The following is a 25,323-nucleotide window of genomic DNA, read 5'->3' as shown; positions in this document are numbered from 1 at the left end:
GGCATAAATTGAAGGGCTTCTTCTTTCGCTACCCATGGAAGGCCTTCCAAAAGGCAATAAAACATATTTAGAATATATTTATGCAAATACTTAAAAGATGTATGATTTCTATGAATTAAAGAAGAAGCCACTTTAAAAGAATTCTTCCAAAAGCCCTTCTGGAAGGCCTTCAATGTGTAGCGAAAGCAGATGCCCTTCAATTTGTGCCACAACATAAAAAAAAAATAAAGGAAAGAAACAGGAATGTATAGTGGAAGGCCTGGAAGGATTCACAGAAAGGCCTGAAATTATCCACAGGGGTATTACATAATTTTTTTTTTGTTTTTGTCCTTGGAAACTGATTAGCTGAGCTAAACCGTTAGACATTTCTCTGCAATTAGATGTATTATTTTTCTTTTCCATCCTACCTTGAAATTATCAGCATCGTGCGCAGCATTAGAATACGAAGATGCATTGGCCTTGTTCGGTGTATAGCCATCAACATTTTGCTGTTGCTGCACCTGCTGTGGCTGTTGTTGTTGTTGTTGTGGTTGTTGTTGCTGCTGTTGCTGCGGTTGTTGTTGTACTTGTTGATTTAGCGGAGTTTGTTGCGGCTCCGACTGTTCATTATAATTAGATTTTCGCGGTGCGCTCTTATTACGACGCGACGTCTTACGGCGGTAACTTCTGCTGCCATCATCGCTCTAAAAACCAAATGGATTCTGGTATAGAAAAAAAACTAGCACTTTCCATACACATACAGCACAACTTACATCCTCTTCTTGTGGTGTCCACACCGGATCTGTGTCTGAATCTGCAAATTCATCGGGCTCTTGATCTTCATTATCAGCCAAGGCGCTGGTACCAGCGCCACCGGCACTGCCCGAACTCATAAACATGGCGTGCATGCTTGTCTGTTTCGCTTTACGTAGCCCTTGCTCGCGCCGAGGCGGCAATGTGAGTGGATCTAAAAGACGAGGCAAGTAAGGCCGAAATGCAATGGCAAGGAACTAGGTGAATTTTGTGAGTGTGCATGATACGAGTGTATGATATGTTGGTTATGTGTATGTATAAAAATGTATGTTCACGAGGAACATGAAGTATGGAATTCTGTGGTAGTTAAAACTCCGTTAGTTTGTATATGTACATATTTCGGTTTTCAATAAGTTGGTTAGTTGGGAGGAATTTCCAGACAGGCAACCTGTTGAAAGAGAGTGATAAGCAGGGAACGAATTTTTAGGACCTAAGAACCTATAAAAAAAGGCCAAATAAAATAAGGAAATTGGCAGTAAAAGGCACTAGAAATAGCAAAAAAGGCAAAAAAAGGCACTAAAAGACAAAAACTAAAAAATAACACTGGTTTACAGGAAAAATGTTCAACGGACGCCACTACATATCCAATTCCGACATACAATTGCTTGCTGTTTCCGAAAATCGTATAATTTTTTATTCTATGAAAAAAATTTAGAGATATTTTCAGGTATGCATGGTGTATGAGTAACATTCTTTCCTGCTAATTTTTCATACAAAAAATCTTTGCGCATTTTCATATGACCACTTATTATTTTTTTATTTATCCATCGATTTCCTTCATTATCAACTTGATTTTTGTTTTGCAACCGAACAGGCTTTAACAGTCTTGAATGTACTAAACATGCGCTCGACGTGATCGTGTGCAACTTTTATATTATCAGAAATAAGGGCTTTTTCCTCGCTATAACCACCTTTTTAAAGGTACAATACCCAAAAAAAGGCAAATATTTAAAAAAGACAAAAAAAGGCAACATCAAATGTGTATATGAAAGCTAAATAGTGGACATTCTTAATCGAATATACTCTTATCGCTTTAGCAGGAAAAAAGGCGATTTCCATAAAATCCGTTCCCTGGTGATAAGTATTTGCTTGCCAATTGTGCGAATATGTACAATGAAAGTGGGTACTTGGGGGAAAATAACAATTCAAGAAGAACTTTCCTATGATATAACTGGTTGGATTTTGTTACGAAAATATTTTACTATATTTTGTTACAGTCGAACCGTGTTGAAGTAAAGACTTGTTGTTGTAACGGCATACAAATTCCCCAAAGAGTTTTTGGCGAATGTTGCTGGAGTGATAATCCGTGGCCAGATAAAAATCTGGATCGTTCCGGTTACGTAGACCCGACTCATATACATTGCTATTATTTATATGTGGTCATAAGCAATAACCGCCTAAGTCGATATTTGGATTTTAATGTTATTCTTATGGGGAAACCAAAATATTTTCGTCTATAACTTTCTAAGTAGCCTAGCTGGCGAGTTGGGGATTTCACGTATGCATGGAATAGGGATTGAAGAATACGATAGCGTATATAACTCCATTCTTTCTTAAGTCGACTTAGCCGGTTATAGCGTATGACCACAGTTATTACGCTATGCGGACTAGTGCAAAGTCAAATGTCTATTCAAATTTGTGTTCACCACACAATTGCGCGTGTGCAATATACTTACAGAAATTCTATCGAGCCTATTACTTTGTCCGTTGTAAGACATGAGCTATCAAAAGTATAAGCCAACTTGCTCTTAATGCAAAATATATTCCTTCTACATAACGAACCAACATGAATGCATTTACTAACCTTAAAACATATATAAGTTATTTCTATTTTATTTTCCACTGCACGGTTTTTGTGGCTAAAGGGAAACCGATATATTTAAACTTCAACTAATATTTTTTAGGGAAATTTTTTACCAATATTAAAAATGATTGTGTGTGCTTGAGAAAGTGCAAGATGTATTTTAAATGCGAATTTGTATGTTTCGTGGCTTTGGCCTTGATGGCGACGGACACTGAATATATCTTAGCGCTTGACTGTGACATTGAACGACGCTGAAGAAAGTGAAAAAGGTGAAACGCTCGTTCGCGCGCACTTGGCTGACATCGGGAAATTTGTATAAATCATATTAAATCAAAGGACTTGAACTGAATGCAATCATTGTTTGCTGTTTTTAGGCTAGAGTGATTATAGTAAGCGATGTTGTATAAGATAACATCCCATTTTGCATGCATAGGAGTGTTCTGTCCATCTTGTTTGTTAAATAAAAACACAAAAGGTTTTTTTTTAGTAAGAACTTTAGTTTCTTTGCTGCATCTTTTTGTCAAAAATACTTAATTCCATTTTATCAATTGGTATTTTTTATCTTTTCTATTATATATTTATTGTAACAAATCATTTCTGCTGCCTTTAATTTTGATTTAAATTATTTTTGAATTTCTTGTTTGCTAATAGAAATTAGAACGCTTCAAACTGCAACCGGTCGTTCGGTTTTTGGTTGTACACAGATGTCTTTTGCGCGCGAACGAGCATGGGAGCGTTCGCGTTTGAGCAGCTGCATCTTATTCCACTCAAATTGTGGTCTCGCGAAAGAGAAAGAAAGATTGGGCGTGTATGGGTGGGAGTGTATTATTCTCACCACATCCACGCGCTTGTTTATATTTTGTCTTCACCTTCTCAGCTTCCGACTGCGCATGCGCCACCAGCTAACTAATCAACCAGTCAGCAAATATGCAACACAACAACGCACAGTCGCGCTCATCAGTGCCAAGGCCACAGAAAATTTATTAAAGGATGATGATGACCGGCCGTTACGCCAGCAGCAGCTGCTGCAGCAGCAGCGGCAGCGGTGGGTGCTATCGTATTACTAGTAGTGGTAGTACTGGAGGAATTTTGTTGGTCAGGCAACATACCTTGACTGCTGCCGCCGCCGCCACCACCGCTAAAGCCCAATTGTGCACAGTATTGCTGTTGCTGTTGGTGTTGTTGATGTTGTGCCTGCTGTTGTTGTGACTGCGACTGCACCGGATGTTGTTGCCCGTACGGCCGGAATGATTGCTGTTGTTGCTGCTGATGTTGTATTTGCTGTTGCTGTTCAGCTGGATGCTGAATGACCGATGCGGTGCCTGTCGTTGTTGCTGTTGAAGTTTCAGCTGCAGCAGCGGCAGCTGCGGCGGCTGCCATATGTGCCTGTGGACGCTTCTTCGGTAATATTTGCGTTTGGGAGAGTATTTTTATGCGATGTGCATCATCCCCTGTTAAGACAGGGTTTTGTTCGTCCCCCACTTCCGCTTGTTGCTGGTTCGGTTGTTGCTCGTTTCCTTGGCCGGCAGCAGCATCGATTGCTGGATCATCGCCTGTTTTTATACGTTTCACCGCAGTGCCACCCGGCGAACGCTGATAGTTCATCTTGCGACCACTCTTCACCACAGCCGGTGGCGGTGAATCATCACGCTCGCCCTGCAGGAACTTTAAATAGCTGTCCATGAATTGTGTCTTTTTCTCACCGATGGAAGTGCCGACAACGGGCTTGCGTTCGCTAACTGGCGTGACAACACCTTTGGGCGTTGCCGTGGCAGCCAAGCCATTATTTGCGACCGAACTGGCCGCTGGCGTGCTGATAGCACTTTGCGTTTCGGTTTGCGGATGTCGTATGCCGAAATTGGTGGCGCTGCGTCCATTCTTGTTCGTGGTTGAAGAAGAGTTCGCATAGCCCTGTTTTGGTGCAACTGCGTCAGTAAGAAAATCCAATTCCTCTTCAATATTGGGCACAATCACTTTATTGCTAGGATCATTAGCAGCCGAAGTGGTTTCTGCGCTAGATTGTTGTGGTTGTTGTTGGGTCGCCTGCTGCTGATGTTGAGCTTGTGCTTGCGCTTGCTGTTGTTGCTGCTGCGGTTGCGGCTGTTGTTGTTGCTGCGGCTGCGGCTGCGGCTGCGGCTGCTGTTGCTGCGGTGACTGTTGCAACGGCTGTTGGGGTTGCTGCTGTTGATTGAGATTATATAGCGTGTGTTGTATAGCGCCTGCGGTTGCAGCATTCTGTTGCATGCATGCCGAGTACTGAGAGGCGATTTGTTGTGGAAATGTGCTCGAATAATATGAAGACAAATTCGTCAAATGCGCTTGTGATTGCGCCTGTGATGACTGCATATGCGCCGGTTGTGGTATTTGTTGCTGCTGTTGTGCGGCGACCTGTTGTTGCTGCTGCTGCTGTTGCTGAACTTGCTGTTGCTGCTGCTGTTGTTGTGCCTGCTGTTGCTGTTGCTGCTGTTGTTGTTGTGCCGCATGTGGGTTCACATAAGTCGGTATGCTTATAGCTGGCGTTTGGGCCACCGGTGAAGGCGTATTATTCTCAATCTTCAGTGGTGTATTCCATTTACTATTGAAGTCATAGTAGGTAGCTTGTTGTTGCTGCTGTTGTTGTTGTTGCGTTTGCTGCTGCTGCTGCTGCTGTTGTTGTTGCTGCTGATGATGCTGCTGTGCTTGCTGTTGTTGTTGGTGTTGTACGACTTCTTGCTGAGGGCTGCGCACCGTCGCATATTCGTTGGTCACGAGCGTCTTTTTGGGTTGGCGTTTACGCGGCGTCTTGGCCGGTTTCGCCGGCAACTGTTTTGGTTGTTCCACTTCAACCTGCAAAAGATAAAAAGAACAGAAAATGGTTCGTGAGGATACTGGAATTTTTGTTAAAAAAAACTTAAGAATTGAGTTAAAAAAATTAAAAACTAATATCACATAAATCAAATGTTGGCAAAACAAAAAGAAAATCTAAACGGAAACTCAAAAGAATGGAAAATGGTTGAAATGAGAGAAAAAAGCAGTGTTCTTTTTAACGTACTACTTATTTTTCTTATTGGGAAAGATATCTAAAGATAATAGTAAATTTATTTGAATTACATTTCAAGTGATAAATATCATAAAAAAATAGCAAGGACTTTAAATTTCTGAAATTAGTTCTTTGCTCTAATATATCTTACATCATAAAAGCCCGCAGGCAAGAATTAGTAGAAATTACAAAAGTTCACCCATTTTGAACTAAATAATAATTGCCAATCAATTTTCTTTATACTACTGTATTTAAAGCGCTCTTTTTCTAGAAACTAGACATCTGCACCAATCCTCAATTGAAATACAAAAAAAATCCAAGCCAAACTCCTAGTCACAATTACATACAAAACAGCGCAAAGGTAGCATAAGGATCAAGTGGAAAAGAAGCCATCAATTGCAGTTTAGTGTACATATTTGCACTTGGGACTTTCAATATCGCAAAAAATGTTTCATATATCAGCAGTCTTACTCGCATCATCCTCAAAGTTTGCAAATAAACGTCACAGGTTCAAATACATACAATTCGGTTTGTTTAGTTTCACTCCCTTTTGTTAAACAGAAATAAAAATCGGTTTTATGAGAGGAATGTTAAAAGGAGGCAGCACTAATTAAGGAAAAAAGGAATTGAAACACAAATATAACACAGAATGATAACAGAAATGGTAGTTTACTAGGAGACCTGTTACACGATATGCTTTTCCTATGTTAATGTTACTTTTTTGATACGTTCCAATATATGGTACATAAGAGTAAATACAAAAAAGTAGCCTTTACATATCAAATACATATCGTGTAAGAGCCCTGTAATCCTAATGTATAAGTTAGAAAAAAAAAAGAATTAGTTTGTGTGTATGCATGTGTAACCGCCGTCACCAAACGTGTGGAGAAGTTATGGTATAAAGAGAAACAAATGTTAATAACTTTTGGAAAATAATTAAGCGAGTATAAAGCTATATTCATATATTTTCCTAAAGATGTTGTGTTCGTGCAATATGAAAATTTCACAGAGGTACAGCAAAGCCGCTGAACTCACACAAGGATAAAATAATTGTGACTAAGTGTGGCAGTTATTTTAGGATATAGTAGGAATTTAATTTTTCAAAAACGAAATTGATGCGAGATTAAAATTTTTCTCTACAAAATATTAATGGAAGTTAGCACTTGCATTTTAATTATGTACAAAATGTTTGTTATTACAGTTAATGAAAAAAATATTAACAGCATGAAAACTCAAAAAGCAAAACAAAATATTTTCTATGCAATGCTTTCAAACAAGGAATGCAGTTCCTTTTTACTTGATAACTATTTTGGTTTGCAAGTCGAAAAGTAGAGACTTGGTTCACGCTAATAAACATATTCACGTGACATCCACTTCACATTTTTTTTAATTTCACCATTGAGCTCTTTACTATGAATGAAACTTCTTTGATGCACGGAATTTCGTATCTCAGTTTGAAACCCTGACATAAAAGACCTGTAGTAACAAGAGTCTATACTTAAATAAAATGAAACACGATGATGAGTGCGTAGTGTTAGCAGCTTTAAGTGTTAAGATGTTGAAAGCAAACGATAAAGAAATGTCAAATATTCAAATAAAAAATTTGGCAAAAAATAAATAAATCAAATCAAATTAAAGCAAATCGAAGATGCAAAGAATGGGGGAATAATTTAACAAAAGGTTTCAAGAAAATATACAAATCGAAAATTATAAAATACAAACCTTGGGTATGATTTGAATCTGTGACGCTTGGGAAGACGTAGTTTGTGGTTGCTGCTGTTGTTGAGCGGCAGTGGTTTGCTGTTGCTGATTATTAGTAGCCGTTGGCGACACCAGCATATTTGCCACCATATGCTGGCGCCGCTGCTTTTCGACCTGCTGCTGCTGTTGCTGCATTTTTTGATTATTATTGTATAAATTTTGTTGTACAAGCAGCTGCTGTTGTTGCTGTTGTTGAGCTTGTTGTTGTGTATGTTGCAAAACACTCGCATTACCTATAGAAGAACTCGTATTCGGATTATATAACGTTTGCTTAATTTCTAGGCCAGGTGGCAAGTTAAATATTAAACTTTCGCCCACTTCGTTATCCGTAACATAGCCCAATTGACGATTCTCCTGCTTTACTTGAAGTTGTAAAACATTTTTCACATCTTCTGTGCTACCACCACCATCCGTAGATCCATTTGTATCTTCGATTTTAGTCCAACACGCGGAAACGTGTTGCTGTTGTTGCAGCTGTTGCTGTTGTGGCGGTGTACTTTGTATCACAGAGGAATATGCCACAGTTGATGCGGGTGAGCTGCCACCTGCAACGTTGCGCCGCAAGACAGGTGATTCCGCACCTACACCCGTCTTATATACGATTACATGAGGCGACACTGCACCATCAACTGCAACGGTAAGGGCTGGTGTTGTGCTGCCAGCAGCATATGTAGCATTTACATCGTTCTGTTGTATATGCTCTACTTGTATAACTTGTTGTTGCTGCCCTTTTCGCACAATTTTATAATTTTTACCATCGATAGTATAGTACATTTCACCATCACTGTCTATTGAAGCAGTAGCTTCTTCTTGCTGTTGCTGTTGTTGTTGTTGCAACTGTTGTTGCTGCTGTTGTAGTTGTGTCTGATAAATAATTATGTCATTATAAGTTTTAAGATCGGCGGGTTTCTCCTGTTTGATTTGCTGAAAATGTGCAACACACGCGTTGCAAGAATTCAATTGATTTTATTTGGCTGTTTAGATGTGTTTTTGATCGTATTGTAGATGATGTAAGAATTTTTTTTTGCATTTTGGTGAATTATATATTTATGGCTAAAACTTATACTTGAGCGGGATGACAAAAGATACATTAAAGGAAGTGTTCGGATACCCTATCTGGTGAGATATATAATAGGGAAATGTTCAAACACTTGAAAGCTTATGAAACTTTTTGCTTTGCCTAGAATTGTATATATTTGTTAAAAACTATGGAAGGTTCGGCTAATTTTGTATTTTTACGTTTACGTTTCAATATTTTCAACAGCGAATGTACTATTTTTCTATACCAGAAACCTATGTACTACGAATCGGGAGCTTATATTTCACATAATTTAAATTATTTTTTATACATTGCAATCACAATTTTTCATATTTATTATTTCAGTAACTATTGTGCAGTCAGTAGTTCTACTAATACTATTGTAAGATTATCGTGCCCTGTTTCATCGGTATATATGTACAAATATGTATTACAACGAAAAATATACGCAAATTTTAAAAGCTGATATCGCCTAAATTGTTAAATCTTCTATACGGACTTAAGGCCAAACTGTCCAACATACTACTCACCACCTTATCCGCAACTAAATTCAATTGTTGCTGCTGTGCCTGCTGCTGCTGGTGCTGTTGCTGCTGTTGTTGCTGCTGCTGTTGTTGCATAGCTAAAAAAGTATTGGATATCATCGGCGTATTCCAACTGAGCGTTGTTGATGTAAGAGCAGAAGTTGTGGGCGATGGCGATGCACCGCTTGACGAAGAATTTTCACCATAATAATTAGACGCTGCATTATTTGCAGCAGCTGCTGCAGCAGATGATACAACAGCAACTGCGGCTTGATTTTGGAAATTCGTCAATTGTTTATCCAGCGTTGATGGGATTTGTATCTGACGTACGGGCGTATTGACCGCACTTGAAGCGTAATGTGCCGGTTTTGGTTGTGCGCTAGCAGCTGCTGCATGATGGTAGATTTGTTGAAATACCGGATTATATCCGCTGATAGGCGATGGTGACACAAAACTGCCGCTGCCCGCAGCTGCGGCATTGAAGCTTGCAGCTATGCCTGAATGTGCTGCTTGTAGAAACAAAGACTGTGCTGGCGCCAAGTGCGGGTGTTGAAAATCTTCTGCAGAACCAGTACTGGAGGCAGATGGCACAATGCGATTATAAGCATAAGACCAGGGACTTGAATTGGGATCCATATTGTTTAAGAAACGTTTATGCGGTATATATATAGATGACTACAAAGTAAATTCGTCAGATAAATTAATTTAATAGCACATAATAATAAAGAATTATGTTGTGGGGTAGCTTTTATAACTAAACAATATAAAATTTGCATACGGAAACATGATCCATGTATGTATACCGCCAAAAAAAAAACCTCTACATTTGCTTCATCAGACAATTCAAACCAAGTTTTTACATCGCAAGCACATAATAGTGTTAATGTATCGTATAACCCCTGAAATATGTACTTGGTAAAACCTGCATTATAATGCTTTATCTAATATTTCAATGTCGATTGGATTTCAACGCTTCCCCACAACAATACAACAACCACACGCACTTGCTATGCTTCCGATTGGTGAAATGTACGCGCAGTACGAAAATTTCTAGTTTGGGGATTTTATTTGCTTGTCCCGTACTACTCCAACGCCCGCTCAGCATTCGAATCAATGGAGCACCTCAAATGTGTACTTTGTCTTGCGTTATGTATCTAGCTGGATTACGACTGTGGTAGCTGCACGGCAAAACGGCTCGACCGGTCGTTCTATGCGCCGTTGCCCAAAGCTGTCGCCTTGCGTGACTCGTCGCGTTCTCCTGCAACTCGCTGTGTTGCGTTTTGGTAAAAACTGAAAATTTTCACTGCTATTTGATGTTTGCAGTTTAAACTCCAATTGACCGATATTATATAAATCCTTATGCACACTTTTCAACTATAATTTTCACAAAAATACCAAGTTCTTGTTGTTAATTTTCAATTTTTCGCGTCACCTATTCTGTCTACTCGTTGTTACACAGTCCGAGCGCCATTTTGAGAAAAACATTCCCACTCCGAATTCGACCGAGGCTAGCTAGTCCGAAAGTGTGTATTTTCTGCCAGTCAAACCATGACGAAAAACGTCAAAATGTGAAAAACGAACAATATCATAGGGTTGCATTTTTTTTTATTTTCGCCATGTTCAATAACAAAAATTGGGACTCTTCACACCGAGCGTGGACCTTGGTAACTCGGTGCTCAGTAAGGCCCTGTCTCTACAGGAAAACCCTGATGTCATGATAAAAACATAGCAAGGCAAAAACCACAGTATTCAGTAAACCAGCATGTATAGAATTCCTTTGCCAGTAACCCATAGGCAATGACAGGTGCAAAAGTACCCACAAATTTTTGTTAATATATTTAAAATGTAAATTTTAACAGCGAAATTCGTAAAAAAAAATCGCTGATCGATGTGATACTGATTGAAATCTGGCTCATTTTGTGATAAACTCTGTGTTTTTCCTATTTAATTGAGGACATTTCAATTAACAGCACCGACAAATGAATATATACACAAACAAATTTTCGGTTATGGTTAAAACAATTAAAGTTTTTGTATTGAATTTTTTGTTTAGAATATTTTTTTCCCTTTTCAGTAGGGTTTTTTGCATGATGCAATAACACAAGGTGATATCAATTGTGACATTTCGATCCGACACTGTCTTAGCTAAGCAGAATAAGAAGAAAAACGGGAAGAAATTGATCCACATTTGGGGGAAAAATATATCATTTCATATTTTTTTCTAAACAAAATTGGCTTTTTCGTAGTATATTCGTAATGAAATGAAATAATATAAGATAGAATACCTATTTAAGAAATCGAAATATGTATAGTGGGAAAAAATAAACATTCAACTATATTATAAGGCAAAGAATTGTTAAAGAAGTAACACTGTTCACCTAAGGCAGTCAATATGACGGAATTAAAGCGAGCAGCTGTCAATCGATAACACCTTGAATTAGTGCATCATGGGTTTTTTGCAAAGTATCTTCTATGTGCGAATTGATCGTGATGGATACCAAAGAACGTGAATCTATAAGAAGATGCAACACGCTATAAGTGTAGCGAGGTCGAACATCAGGAGCGTGCCTTCTCTTTTCATCCAATCAAAAAGTGTATTTTTGCAAAAGAGAAGACGCGCTCCTGATGTTAACACGCGCTACACATCGCTTCTTATATACTACCACCCAAAATCTTAAAAAATAAAGAACACTTTAACTGCTTTATAAATCGAAAACTTGTATGAAAATGTCACTTTATAGAACTCTATAAATCTATTTTATTTTTTATAAATAAGGCCATACGTTTATATGTAAGCTATTTTCAAATAAAAATAATTGCGAATACCTAACTCGCTGTTTATTCGATGATCATAAATTCTTTTTTAATATTGCCTCATTATAAAAAGGCAATAATATGACCATCGAAAAAGAAAATAAAGTTAAAAATGGCAACGTCTTGATTATAAAAAGGCAATAGGGTGACAAAAAAAAAGAAAATAAACCTAATAATGGCAGCGTCTTGCGCTTATTTGCAAATAGTACCACTAATAAATTCTTATTTGCATGATTTAGTTATTTGCAAATATAAAATTAACTCAGCGTTTATACGGAAATGCTTACCATTTTGCAAAATGTTATTTGCAAATAATACGTGCGTATAAACGTAGTAATAGATTCACGTTCTTTGTAGATACGGATCTGAATAAGCGAATGAAACGCGACTGTTTGTCAAAAGCATACGATTTCGAACTCGCGTAAATACATTTGGTAAATGCGATAGCATGAACGCTTTTCGAAAACACATGTTCGAAAGTGCTAAATATTGAATTTTAAATGCAGCAAAAACGCTGCAATTTGAATAAAGAATGTGTATGTAAACTCGTTATAATCAAATGAATAGGCAGGTTCTAAAAATTCTGGGTCTTCCTGTTAATGCAACATCAGCTGTTAATTGCAATAAGTCTGTCAAAATCCTATTGTTTTGCCGCGCTTTTTTATTTCTTGACCAACAATTGCCTTGGACGCCTTGGGAGTGTAATTTTTTTTAGATAAAGTTTGTGAACGTAAGAGTTATTTTAAGGTAAGCCATATCTTAGTTTTTTGGTGACTTGGGTTAGGATCGTTATTTTGCCTTTAAAACCAATCCTTCAGCAAGGGACATGGAATTTGTTGGGAGTGTGCCATTTTTCCCCATTTGCCATCCCGTTTCCTTATCGTCCGCCATTGCCACGCTTTGTTCGATTTCTACAGCTTTATCGGCAGGTGTTGTCCCGTTCGCACACTTTCGGAATAGAAATTTTTCATTGACAGTTCTTTGTTAAAGAAGAAGAACGAATTTTACAGTTTGATTGGGAAAAAATTACTGCAAGTTTATTTTTTGTGTGAATTGTGCTGGCTCAACTTGAAAAAAAATATAAAAATCTGAAAAGAACGAAATTTTGAGGTAAATATCCCCTTATCAATTATTCTACGAGTGTCGCATTTGCGTTGAAATTGAAAGCAAGGCAGTCTTAAATCTGTCGACGTGTAAATAAAGCAATACGCCCCAATTTAAGTTCTCTTAATTTCGCAGTGATTGCTGCCAATATTCTTTGCACAATGGATTTCGGCGATGATTTTGCCCCCAAAGAGGAAGTTGATCCCGCAGCCGAGTTTCTGGCACGTGAACAATCTGTTCTCGGTGACCTCGAATCGGAAATCGTACCTCCATCAAATACTGCTCCCAGTGCACCGGCCAGCACAGATGGTGGCAATGGACTACTTGGCAGCGATGAACTAGCACCTAATGCGGTTGGCGGCGGACTTGGTTCATCTACAGGTAGCTTTGAAATGATTGGTGGTGAATCAAATGAACCAGTCGGTATATCGGGACCACCACCTTCTCGCGTTGAACCTGAAAAAATAAGAAAATGGCGAGAGGAACAAAAACAACGTCTCGAAGAAAAAGATAGGGAAGAAGAACGTAAGAAAGAAGAGTTGCGTCTGCAGGCGAAGCAGGAATTGGAAGATTGGTTGCGTCAAACAGAAGAATCTATCGCTAAAACCAAAGCGGCCTCACGCAACGCTGAAAAGCAGGCAGCGGCGCTTGAAAATGGTGGACCCATGGAACCGGGAACCGAGTGGGAGCGCATTGCAAAATTATGCGATTTCAACCCAAAAGTGAACAAATCAGGCAAGGATATCTCACGCATGCGGTCTATATACCTACATTTGAAACAGAATCCCATCCCACTGGGTAAGACGGCCTAAACTTCACATATGAGCTTGGAAAAATATAAACTATGTATTAATACATGCACACAATCGTATTCGTATTATTCCAATAATGTATGTGCGCATATGTATGTATCTTCGTTCTGAAATGAATTTTTTGTTCGCAAAATGATTTAGTGAATACGATAATTAGCGCTGTTTTCAATTATACCACATATTTCAAAAGTATTGATTATAACAATGGTTTATATGTATATGTACGTATACAAAAATATATGCATAGAATTTTAGCAAACTTGTAAATTAAAATAAATTGAATTTATTGAAGTTTACATTTACATTAAATATACAAAAACAAAAATAGTTTATGTGGTTATGAATTATCTAATTTTAATATTGAATTTATTTTATATACTTCCTGCGTACCAGAGTTGGAGTGCACTGCTTATACTATTGACCAGTGATAGTGCAACATTACTTATGTTGATATTATTACCAATATCTTTTATTAACGTCCTTTTAAAACCTATAACCCATCTTTATAGGTAATACATATGTACATATCGTTACTTCCCTGCAAGCAAATGAAAGATAATTTTATCGCCTATCGCCACGATGTCGCTCCTTCGTCACTATTGGAAGTTATACTGTGGGAAGTTATCAAAGCGATAGCAATTAATTTCACAAAGTCAAAAATTATTTCTGATGCTTTTCCATCTTCTTAACAGGTGCTCGGACGATTTTTACCCCTTGAGATTTTGAAAATTTCCAAAGCAAATCTTGGAAGTTCATTCGAGTAAAATTATACTTTTTATTTTATTTTTAATTAACGTGCAAGCAATGTGTATTTTATACACATTATAATGTTTTTATCATGCAAGCCATCATATTCGAATAACAAATAATATAATTACGCATGATACAAAAAAAAAAAAGATCAAAGTGAAACTACCTTCTTTCATGGAATTACGTTTAATTTTAAACAGATGCGTTATTTGATTTATTATGTTGATGCCTTTTTACTATGAAGTTTTGGAACTGTTTTTTTTAAAATGTTTAGTTGGAATTTCATAAAATATGGGAGCGCTTGAGCTTGTAATCTAAGCCGAAAGCAGGATGAAAATGGGGTCAGTAACTCTGCGGCTGTGGCTGCAAGTTCAAAGGTATCGCAATAATGCTATTGCGTTTTATCAAAAATTAAACCAACTAAAGAACTTTTAACACTTCAGACTTTATCGCAAAAGTTACTATCGTTCCTATCGGAATAGTTTCTAATTGCTGTATCGCTTTCGTATAATAAAGACGTGTCGTCTTGGTGCAACAGTTTTTCCTTAGAGCGGATAAGAATTTGATAAAATAGCGACATCGTCGGCGATGATTTTCGCAGAAATGTCGTGTCGAATTAGAAACTTCTGCAACAGAAAATGCTGGCAGGGTTTAATTCACAAAGGTCTTAACCAACACTTTTCGGAACTGCGTTTTTAGCAGATTTCGGTAGGATGTATTAAAAACACCTTCAATACAAAGGGCCCGTTCGAGGCACGGCGGCAATACTGCAGCACTGATCCACTTTTTGCAATACTGTTGCAACTTCCCAACTGATAAAACGTAGCTAGAAATTCACACCGAACGTGATACTTAAATAATTCGCGCAACACTGCGGCTGTGATTGCATCTCGACAAGCCCAAATTTTGAAGTGTAAAAATATGGGAAGGTATAACCACTGAAAGCATTTTTAACGTTTTCAAGCATTTTAATTTTAAAATTTACTCACAAACTCAAACACACGTTCTCATTTCTCAAACAACAAACATTTTAACCAATTTCATATATTATCATTTTCAGTTTTATATGATTTTAAAGTCACCCTGAAATTGTGCATATGGAAACTGTGCATACGAAATAATGCATACAAAAACCGAAGTAATGCATACATGCACAGTTTCGATTTAAAACCGAAATAATTTTCCTTTCTGTGTTGCTGGGAGGAGGGGCAGAAGTATTTTTGCCCAGAACTTCTTTCTGCCTAGGCGGCCTTTGGCCGCGCTTAGGTATTATAACCCTTACTAAGTAGAATTTTCCTGTCTGTGTTGCCGGAAAAGGCGACCGGAAGTATTTTTGCGCAGAACTTCTTTCCGCGTAGGGACTATGTCCTTTACTGAGTAGAATTCTTCTTTCTGTGTTGCCGGAAAAGCGGACCGGAAGTATTTTTGCGCAGATCCTCATTCTGCGTAGGCGGCCATCGGCCGCGCTTAGGTATTATAACCAAGCCGCAATAAAAGAGACTATAAAGAAATCTACAAAAATAATAAAGGCGAACCAAATACATACTTTGACAACTATGAATCCATCAGCTCACCTATGAGTCCAATCATAAACCACAAATCGGCCCGAAGCTACAAACTATCAAAATATTTAAAAACTATACTAAAGGATAACCTTGGATTGACCAATAAGTACACAATATCTAGTACAACGGAATTGATTAAAAAATTAAAAGACTCAGTTATCACGATGGATACTAAACTGGTATCATTCGACATAAAAAATCTATACCCATCGATACCCCTAACGGTAACAATAGATATCCTATTCAAAATATTGTCAGAAAAAACAGCAAACAGAGAAATCGCCGTGGAGATAACTAACGCACTCAGAACGACGTTGCGTCAAAACTACTTTAAACTTAATAACAACGTATACATGCAAACAAACGGGCTAGGCATGGGCAACCCCACATCGGCGATCCTTATGGAGGTATTCATGTAGAATTTGGAAGAAAGATACATGGAGTATTTTACGTCACAACTAGGAGCGACGTTCTATGCCAGATACGTTGATGGCATCTTATGTCTTATAACAAAGAAAAATGAAGAACAGATATTGGGATACCTCAACAAACAGCACAGCAACATAAAGTTCACAATGGAACAAGAAATGGAAGGAAAGCTAAATTACTTAGATCCGACGATCAAAATAAATAAAAACACCAGTAGTCAGCAATATGAAATTTTTAAGGAAACCCACAGCCACAGATACAATAATACATAATACTTCGAACCACCCTCATCAGCATAAAAAAGCCGCCTTTAGACAAATGATCAATAGAATTGAGCAAATACCACTAACAAAAGAATGATACAAAAACGAACTGAACGCAATATATGCCATAGCGGCTAATAGCGGATACAAGAGAGGTCTGTAGAGGAAATCCGAAGGGAGCACAAAAACAGAAAGCCAAACAATGAAAAAAACAATGACACAAGTTGGGCGGTACTAACCTATACTAGAAAGTCAACGTACAAACTAGCAAAGCTGTTCCAGAAACACAACCTTCGCACATCATTCAGAACAAATAACAACGTAGGACGGATACTACGGAACACCACAGATCAAGAATACCCATTGGATAAACAAGGAGTGTATAAACTAACTTGCCGGAGTTGTTCTCGGTGATTGGAAATTTACTTTTATTAAGGTCATTATTAAAAGTGGCAATGCAAATTGTATTGAGACTTATAGACCGCTTTCTAAGTTTACCACTGTCTCAAAACTGTTTGACTCCATAGGTAAAGACAAAATATACTTTACTCTTAACATGGCTACCAGACGTTTAGAATTTAAAATCCGTACACAGACAAAAAGTGGTGGGTGAAAAATTCTTACGCTACCATTTGTTTGACGAGCAAAAAAAAAATCGTTTGTACTTCGGTGAACACAGGTATCCTACTTTTAATAACATCAAATAAATCAACACATATTTCCACTAGTCCTATTTGTTGATTGCTTTACATACAACCTTATTATTTTTCTGACTAGAACTTTTTAACAAGCAGTGTGTTTTTAGTTTATGTATGTACATGTAACTTTTCAGGTAAGTTGTCGACCCTACCGAGTAACAGTATGATATTTAAAGGGATGATTAAAGTTAAAAAAAATAAAGAAAATTTGGATTTTTATAATTTCTAGTATGTGGCACAAACTCCCAACAATCGCAGTCTACCAATAGAGTGTTATAAATAATTTTAATGGCCTATAAATCCTTTTTTCATGTTTGATTTTTAAAATCGGGTGAAAAATAGTCAAGCTGTTAATAGATAAGTCCCTCAAGTACGAAAATAACGCATTTTTTAATAAAAAAAAAATGGAGTTTCAGGAACTATAAGAAACCTATGCGATATGTGTAAAACAGGCAAATTTTTACAATATGAAAAAAAACACTACAAAAAACCGTACGTCTTAGCGGTAGTTTTCGTTGAATCCGTACAACCATTTTTACCCCTACAAATCCGTACCGTACGAAAAAATCCGCACATCTGGCAGGGTTGACTGTTAAACATTTATTATGCTCTAACCAACATGGGTTCGTACCGGGTAGATCTACGTTAACCAAGTTGGACTGTTTGGTAACCTTTTAAAAGGGATTCCAAATTGACCCAATATACACCGATTTTTTGAAGGCTTTTGACAGCGTGTTTAATCGAATATTTATAGCTAAACTTAAGGTCTAGGCTTACATTTTGAGTTTCTGAAGTCGATTACATCCTATCTGGATAATAGACGCTGTGTCCTTCGTCTTGATAATGTATAGTCTTATTCTTTTGTTTCCTCCTCTGTAGCTCGTTCCTGTAACGATTCTCTACCAAGGCGAATTGAGATATGAATTCGCTGAATGACGTTTATTCTCTACTAATCGGTAGAGAAGGGTTACAGAAACGAGCTACTGGCGTTCCCCAGGGTAGTGTCTTAGGCCTGTTATTATTTATCCTCTTTGTTAATGATATTTCCTCCTGTTTTTCTATGTGTTAGCTTCCTTCCATACGCAGATAACCTGAAGATGTATTATGAAATTAAAAGCCTAGACAAATTTGTATAGTTGATGTGTGAGTAATCGTTTGTTCCTCAATATTTGTAAATGTCATTACAAAAGGGTTGAGTACTGTACATAGGTCTTGCGTGTTTATTTTGATTCCAAGCTCAATTCCACCACTCACATAAACTTAATTGTTTCTAAATCGATCGCTATGTTGTGGCCTCTCAAACTGTTGTACTCGCGCTTTTAGTTCGGTCGAGGTTGGAAGACGCGTTATTCGTTTCATACAATTTATGTGAATAGATTGGAGTCTGATCAGAGGCCTTTTGTACGCTTTGCTTAGCGCTCCATGAAATTTGTAGACCCTACGCCGCCCTATCGTTCTCGTTGTTTATTGATAAATCCCAAGGCCAACACCTGTTTAAAAATTGAGTTCAATTCAAATTACACTGTAGGGAAAATCTGAAGTTTTGAAATGACGCAAAAAAAACCGTAGATTATGGTCCTTTATACTGTTTTTCCAGTTCAGAAAATTTTTTAAAATATATGAAAAAAAGTTGAAGAAGGAAAAAATCAAAAAAAAATAAATATATCAAACTATTTGTATTTTTTCATTTTTATTAAAGCCAGTTCGTTTACCAAAAATTCAAGCTGCTAAAGATGAAAATCGATGGATAAAAAAACAAGTTGTGAATGGTGAAATGAAAATGTGCAAAATTTGTTTGTATGAAATAGGAGCAGGAAATAATGTTACTCATACGCCATAACGTACATGACCGTACTCATCGGTGTTGCCGCGCATAATTTTTAGTGGTAGCCAAATTCCTTTAAAAAAAGGGCTAAGAAAGAGCTAAAAAAAGTCTTTGTAGCTAAACATTGTAGCTAAAATTTAAAATTTTTACTTACATATACATACATGTATGTATAAGTATACACGTAAACATTTTCAATAAGTAATGGTACTTATATAAAAACACTGAACTCTGGAAAAAAAGCGAATTTTTTATCGAACCCAAAACCTTTTTGTATAAAAGGGGAAATATACGACACTAACTTGCTGGTTCCATCAAGTGATTGTACCATCAGGCTCGAAGCGTACAACTTACCAGCATGCTGGTACAATATTTATTTCTTTACAAATGAGGTCGAGAAAAGATCGAAATAATTAGAGCCGAAATTTCATAATTTTTCTAGCATTTTGTTAAACATTGTTTTTTTTTTTTTGTAATTCACAACTGCAATATCGTGAACTTAATCTTCCACAAACACGGCTTTGACTCATATAGTGCAAGAAATTTCCGCCAAAATACTTTTTACTTAGAAAATTGAGCTAATCGACTTGATGGGTCATTTAACAAATTTAGCATATTAAGGGCCGTGAACTTATCTATTTTAAACTATAGTTAAATCGTTAACAGATAAGTTAACAGCCCCAACACTTTTACAGTATGTATGTATAAAAGCGTAAGGAACATACAATACATATATGTATATATATATCAGTCTTCCTTTGCTTAAAAATTCATCTCTTACATAAATGCAAAAAAAACACAAATTAAGCATATACAACTTTTTCATGCCAAGTATGAATAAATTCTAAAAAGGTCTAAAAAAAGGGCTAGGGGCAATTTAAAATTTATGTGGCCAAAAAAAGTATGTGGTAGCTAAATCTAGCCACCAAAGGGCTAAAACGGCAACACTGGTACTCATACATACTCGTACATGGCGTATGAGCAACATTTTCCATTGTAAAGTTTGATTTTTTTCATCACCTGATCCAGAAAAACGATAACAGATCCGTAATCTACGACCCAAAATTAAGTTTACGTGCCTCGGTGTTTTTTCTCATTTTAGCGTCCTTATAAGTTTCATGAATTACTACAATATGGGTATCAATCGAAATGGTATTTGAAAAGCTTTTTTAACTACATGTAGGAGGGTTGCCACGTTTTTCAAAAATTACTGCGAGTATGTACTTAGTTATGAACAGTAAATTAGAAAATCTATTGCTAACTTCTTTCAGTATAAAGTTTAGTGTATGTATGTATATCTTGTTTTCCTGGTAGTCAGTAACATACGCGTAAGTAAATTTTGCAAATATTGAAGCTACATTCACACAGATTTCCACAAGCACAATTTAAATAATTTTTATTGTAATTTATTAAAATATATTCTTTTTATTTGAATTTGTTTTATTTTAGCGACACGCACACGATGACAGGGCATGAATTACCTACCACACCGAACTCCAACACATCAAATGCCATCGATAGTAGTCATAGCAGCCCCAACAGCAATGGCAACAGCCGGATCAACTCCGATTCTAGCGATGCATCATCTCCATCACCTTTCCGCTCCCGTTCACCTTCACCGCTAGAATATGAAAACAAAGAATTTGTAAATCTTCTAACAGATAAAAAATTTCATGATGAAATTGTTAAACTCGTTAAGAAGCGCGTTAATTTTATTGACAATCATGACCAATATAGCGTAACAATTGACCAGAATCGAATAGTAAATGTTGGCAATAACGATCTCCTAACAAATCACGAATTTCTGATGGATATAGCATTACTTGCATCAACACACAGTGAGGACCCTAAAACAAAAGTAGGTGCTTGTATTGTGGATAGCAAAAACCGCATTGTCGGCATTGGTTACAATCATTTTCCACCGAACTACACGAATCAGCCGTATCCGTGGGGCAAGGACAAAGATAAATTAAAGAATAAGCTCACCTATGTCATACATGCTGAATCAGACGCCATAATCGGTCCACAACCAAATGATTTGCATGGCGCAACGATATACTCAACGCTAATGCCCTGTAATGAATGCGCGAAACTAATTATACAATCGGGTATACGAAAAGTGTACTATCTCAATTCAAAACTTTTCGAGAAATGGATATACAAGGCTTCGCGCAACATGCTACAAAATGCGCATGTAACATTGCAGAAATTGGAACAGCGCACCAGTAGTCCTTTGGAAGATTGCCTGTGATTCATAGTTGGACGCATATATTTTGATATTGATTTCAACGCACACACATATACATACATATGTATATCGTCACCGTCAATGCAAAAGGCCCTATATCAGACATTTTCAAAAATGCGTTTTTACTATCATCTTACTTTTCTCTCAAGTTCACCTTAACAAAATTCATAGCCATAACTTAAAAAGTACGAGATTTTTTTGGCACCCTTAGAACAGCCTTGCAAGCCATTTATTTCTATGATAATTTAAGAAGCTTTTTCGCTTCTACTGTAAAATTTCAAATAGGGCATTTTGCATTGATGGCAACGATATGTATTTTGTTATAATTTCGATATACACACAAAAGTTTTATTGACTATATTTTTTAAATATTTTTCTTAGTTAATTGGATAGTGCTACTTAGTTAAAATATTAGGAAGAGGCACCTAATTGGGAAATTTGTAGTGCAACATAACAGTTTAAGTTTTACCGATTGGAAAATACATTCGTATTGTCGGTATTCCAAAACCCAATTAGGTTTGTACATATCGAGGGCTTATATTCAATACCCTCTATCTGCAATTTTCACAAAAACTATTTTTGTGATGTTAGAACCCATCTGGGACTTACCTGTCATCACCGATGTTAATTCTGACTTTGCAATTTAATAGTAAATTCTTCTGTCAAGCTCTATACAAGGTCACCGATGACAGTTAAGACTTAGGTGGACGTTTTTATCATAATATAATTTTTGTGAAAAGTGCAGATAGAGTGTATTGAATATAAGCCCTCTATATGTATTAGAGGGCGGCATGAATTCATTCAAACTTCTAGCCAAACAGAGTACAGTAGATTTAAATATCCTACTTCACATACAAAACACTCAGCGTTTGGAATTTTGTAAGTCATGAATATACATTTTGTTTCAAATTTTCTACCTTTAAATGGTGGAAAGGTTTTTTCTACAAACAAGTTCGTTCTTATTGTAGGAGCGCAGTAATACATTCATACATATGTTATGTATGTTTGTACATATGTACATAGAAAAAAGTATTCATTAAAATTCAAAAAAATTTGAAGCCAAAATCATTAATTCGTTTTGTATATGAATAATTCATAAGCCGTTTTGAATGAATTCATGCAGCCCTCAAATATGTACTTATTAATCCGCGTGGTATTTTGTTGCTGCTAACAGCAATTTTGCTATTCTGCCAGGCAAGTTGCCTTAATTTCTAAAAAAAAAAACAGTGAATTATTGCTTTCAAAACTTTGTATTACTTTAAAATTTTAAATATATTTAAACGTTAACCAAAATTCATTTTCTAATTTACATATATACATACATCAACTATGTAAAACGCTTTAAAATCCATACATACATGTAAGATTATATTAAGAGGCACAACAACGAAATAACAACATACTTATGTACCTAGATATGTATGTATATTTTTAAATAAATTTATAGGGACTAAATTGTAATGGCTTTCAATGTTTATGAAATTTTATAAATAATAAACTTAGGCATTTCATATTTAAAAGTATGGAAAATTCTAAAAAAAAGTTATTGTTTGGAGTCACCGATTTGTTGTACTTGAATCGCACACGAAATCGGTTTAAGATTCATCGAATTGGTATTTCGAGCAAAACTGATTTTGTTTTACTTTATAATAGTTGAACTAGCTCCAAAACACTGATATAATACATATGGGGCATTCCAGCGCAATTTGGCCATCATTTGGCATTTGCATCTCTGACATCCCTATTGCGAGTGTCGACTAGTAGTGGATAAACGACTCTTATTCGCTTATCGCTTTTCCATGGTATTGTGAAGGTCGATTTCTCGTTTAATAAGCGTCTGTGAATAGTTTTTTATCGCTCATTCTTTTACAACTGTTTGTTTGTAGAAGGATGAGCGACTATAAACTATTTACACGCAATTATTGAACGAGAAAACGACTTTGAAAATACCGCGGATAATCGATAATCGACTATAATTCATTTATCTACTACTAGTCGACACTCGCAATACGTGTGTGAGTTTTTTCATAACTTTTCATATCGTTGTACCAATTGAGGGCTCGCTCACAGATTCTTTTAAATTTTTATTTATTCAGCCGTTTTCGATCGATTTTTGTTTAAAATGCCGATTGGGACCATTTTTTAATTTTTCATTTCCAAAACACTTTGGAGTATAGCATCGAAAAAATGTCAAAACCGTATTTCTATAAAATTGGCAAGTTTTTAATATAAAATGTTAATTTTCAAAAACCCGTACTGGTCTATTTTTAGAGCAGATGAGCTGATCTGCTCTTGTGCTAGACTGCCAGGCCACTTGCTCACTTTGGTGAATACCACTAGAATCTTCCTATGCTATGTATGTATATGCGCATAGAAAAAAGAATTGACCCGCCCTAATGTATGTACATATACCGCTACAAAATGCTTAGGTATTAGAGTTAAAAAACTGCGAAGAAAGGACAATGATCGCAAACTGCTTTTATTTAAATAAGAATAGCCCTAATGTCCTAACATATGTACAAACATACATACTTGTTTACAAACGTACACATGTTTAGCTCCCATTGGCCTCCCCCCCCCCCAATTGAGAATCATAAATAAAAACATAATGCAATTCGTAACATTTTCAGTATATGCTATCGACTGTTAATAACAGAAACTGTAAAGCTTACAGCCAAACTAAACGGCACGTGCTTATATGATGGGGCAACCCCAACAGTATCTTTGGGGTAGTCAAAGGATTTCTGTTACTTTTACATAAATATTTTACGAAGCTTAGCATCTGATAGGCTCCAAAAAACAGCAGGAATAACATTTATGTATACATCTTCGTCGACTCGTTCACATAGCTGATTTTTCAAAATAAGTACTAGTATCTACAAACAAAACCACGCGTACCGACGGTGTTGGCATCAGTTTTTCATGGTATTTACAGTCGCGCGGACGTGTTCTCGCAAGTGGCAAAGTGCTTAATAAGCGTGGAGTATAGAAAATTTCTACACTTAGATGTAGATATGTATGTATGGGGGAATGCCGATGGACATCGAGAGTGTGCATCAAAGAGTCAGGCGGACGCGGAAACAAATATAAACGTGAATGCGTCACGTTAATGTATAGTAGTATAACTATGCATACATATATATAAATATATGTATGTACAAGCACATATAAATATATGTAATCGAAAAATTTGCATATGTGGCTATTATGTATTGTGCAATAAGCATCTTTATAAAGTGTCAGTGTTGTTGCTATTTCATGAGTTGACAATTTGTTAAAGATAAATAAATAATTTCTCGTGCAATGCGAAGCGAAGAATTTGGATTTATTCAAATGTGAAATTTTTTGTTCTGCTTAAATAATTTGCTCAATGGGTACACTTTATTTTCATGTGTTTGATTTTTTTTTTATTGGTTATTGATGTTGATATTAAACTTAAATAAAATGAAATAAAAAATAAAGTAAAATTAAATATAATCTAAGTTAGGATAAATAAATGCAAATAAACGATGCTTAGATACATTATTATTAATCTTATAATATTCCTGGAGAACCTTTGCTTTAGTTGACTTAAAAACATTCCACACTAGTATTTTCCGTATCACCGGCAAGGCCGGTTGTACACTGCCTATCGCCACCACTTGAAAACCAAAGCATATCTAAATACATACATACATATATAAATATACACAAACCAAACAAAAAATAGAAAAAAAAACAAGCAAAAAAAATGTCAAACACACTACCACCACATTTTTGTATGANGTGTGCGTTAAAAAAATAATAAATAAATAAAGAGGTAAACAAAAACAACAACATTTAGCAAATGAAAAATAGTCGCAAACACCTCTTAACAGCCGCATTCGAAACGAAATG

General features: G+C 36.4%; 3 protein-coding genes across 4 annotated transcripts; 2 read left to right on the top strand and 1 right to left on the bottom strand.

Moving 5' to 3' along the window:
• Positions 1-335: 335 nt before the first annotated feature.
• LOC108373665 (putative mediator of RNA polymerase II transcription subunit 12) lies at positions 336-10,477 on the bottom strand. Its single transcript, XM_017629588.1, has 6 exons — positions 9,944-10,477; positions 8,946-9,614; positions 7,338-8,300; positions 3,706-5,422; positions 753-946; positions 336-683 (listed from the first exon to the last, which is right to left on the bottom strand). The coding sequence occupies exons 2-6, from the start codon at positions 9,573-9,575 to the stop codon at positions 351-353; spliced, it is 3,837 nt and encodes a 1,278-aa protein (XP_017485077.1). The 5' UTR covers positions 9,576-9,614; positions 9,944-10,477; the 3' UTR covers positions 336-350.
• Positions 10,478-12,391: 1,914 nt separating this feature from the next.
• On the top strand, positions 12,392-22,016 carry LOC108373663 (probable deoxycytidylate deaminase). 2 transcript variants are annotated; one of them, XM_017629585.1, is made up of 2 exons: positions 12,392-12,500; positions 20,649-22,016. In XM_017629585.1, the coding sequence occupies exon 2, from the start codon at positions 20,662-20,664 to the stop codon at positions 21,448-21,450; it is 789 nt and encodes a 262-aa protein (XP_017485074.1). In that variant the 5' UTR covers positions 12,392-12,500; positions 20,649-20,661; the 3' UTR covers positions 21,451-22,016. The 2 variants fall into 2 exon arrangements, with proteins under 2 accessions (XP_017485074.1, XP_017485075.1); XM_017629586.1 differs by lacking the exon at positions 12,392-12,500 and adding an exon at positions 16,832-17,086.
• On the top strand, positions 12,698-13,894 carry LOC108373664 (clathrin light chain-like). The gene is made up of 2 exons (XM_017629587.1): positions 12,698-12,863; positions 12,993-13,894. Exon 2 carries the CDS (start codon positions 13,019-13,021, stop codon positions 13,667-13,669), a length of 651 nt encoding a protein of 216 aa, XP_017485076.1. The 5' UTR covers positions 12,698-12,863; positions 12,993-13,018; the 3' UTR covers positions 13,670-13,894.
• Positions 22,017-25,323: the final 3,307 nt, after the last annotated feature.

The sequence above is a fragment of the Rhagoletis zephyria genome, unplaced genomic scaffold, assembly GCF_001687245.7.
Source record: "Rhagoletis zephyria isolate East Lansing unplaced genomic scaffold, Rhagoletis_zephyria_1.1 Rzeph_scaffold_06925, whole genome shotgun sequence".
NCBI lineage: Eukaryota > Metazoa > Arthropoda > Insecta > Diptera > Tephritidae > Rhagoletis > Rhagoletis zephyria.
The sequence above is the reverse complement of the archived record's forward strand: the minus strand, read 5'-3'. Positions and strand labels throughout refer to the sequence as shown.

Excerpts from the sequence above, each read along its gene's own strand:
- LOC108373665 (XM_017629588.1), bottom strand. The coding sequence starts at position 9,575 with ATGGATCCCAATTCAAGTCCCTGGTCTTATGCTTATAATCGCATTGTG. Across the intron at positions 947-3,705 it reads CGGCGGCGGCAGCAGTCAAG|ATCCACTCACATTGCCGCCT; the intron begins GTATGTTGCCTG and ends CTCGTCTTTTAG. Across the intron at positions 684-752 it reads GGACACCACAAGAAGAGGAT|AGCGATGATGGCAGCAGAAG; the intron begins GTAAGTTGTGCT and ends TTTGGTTTTTAG.
- LOC108373664 (XM_017629587.1), top strand. The coding sequence starts at position 13,019 with ATGGATTTCGGCGATGATTTTGCCCCCAAAGAGGAAGTTGATCCCGCA.
- LOC108373663 (XM_017629585.1), top strand. The coding sequence starts at position 20,662 with ATGACAGGGCATGAATTACCTACCACACCGAACTCCAACACATCAAAT.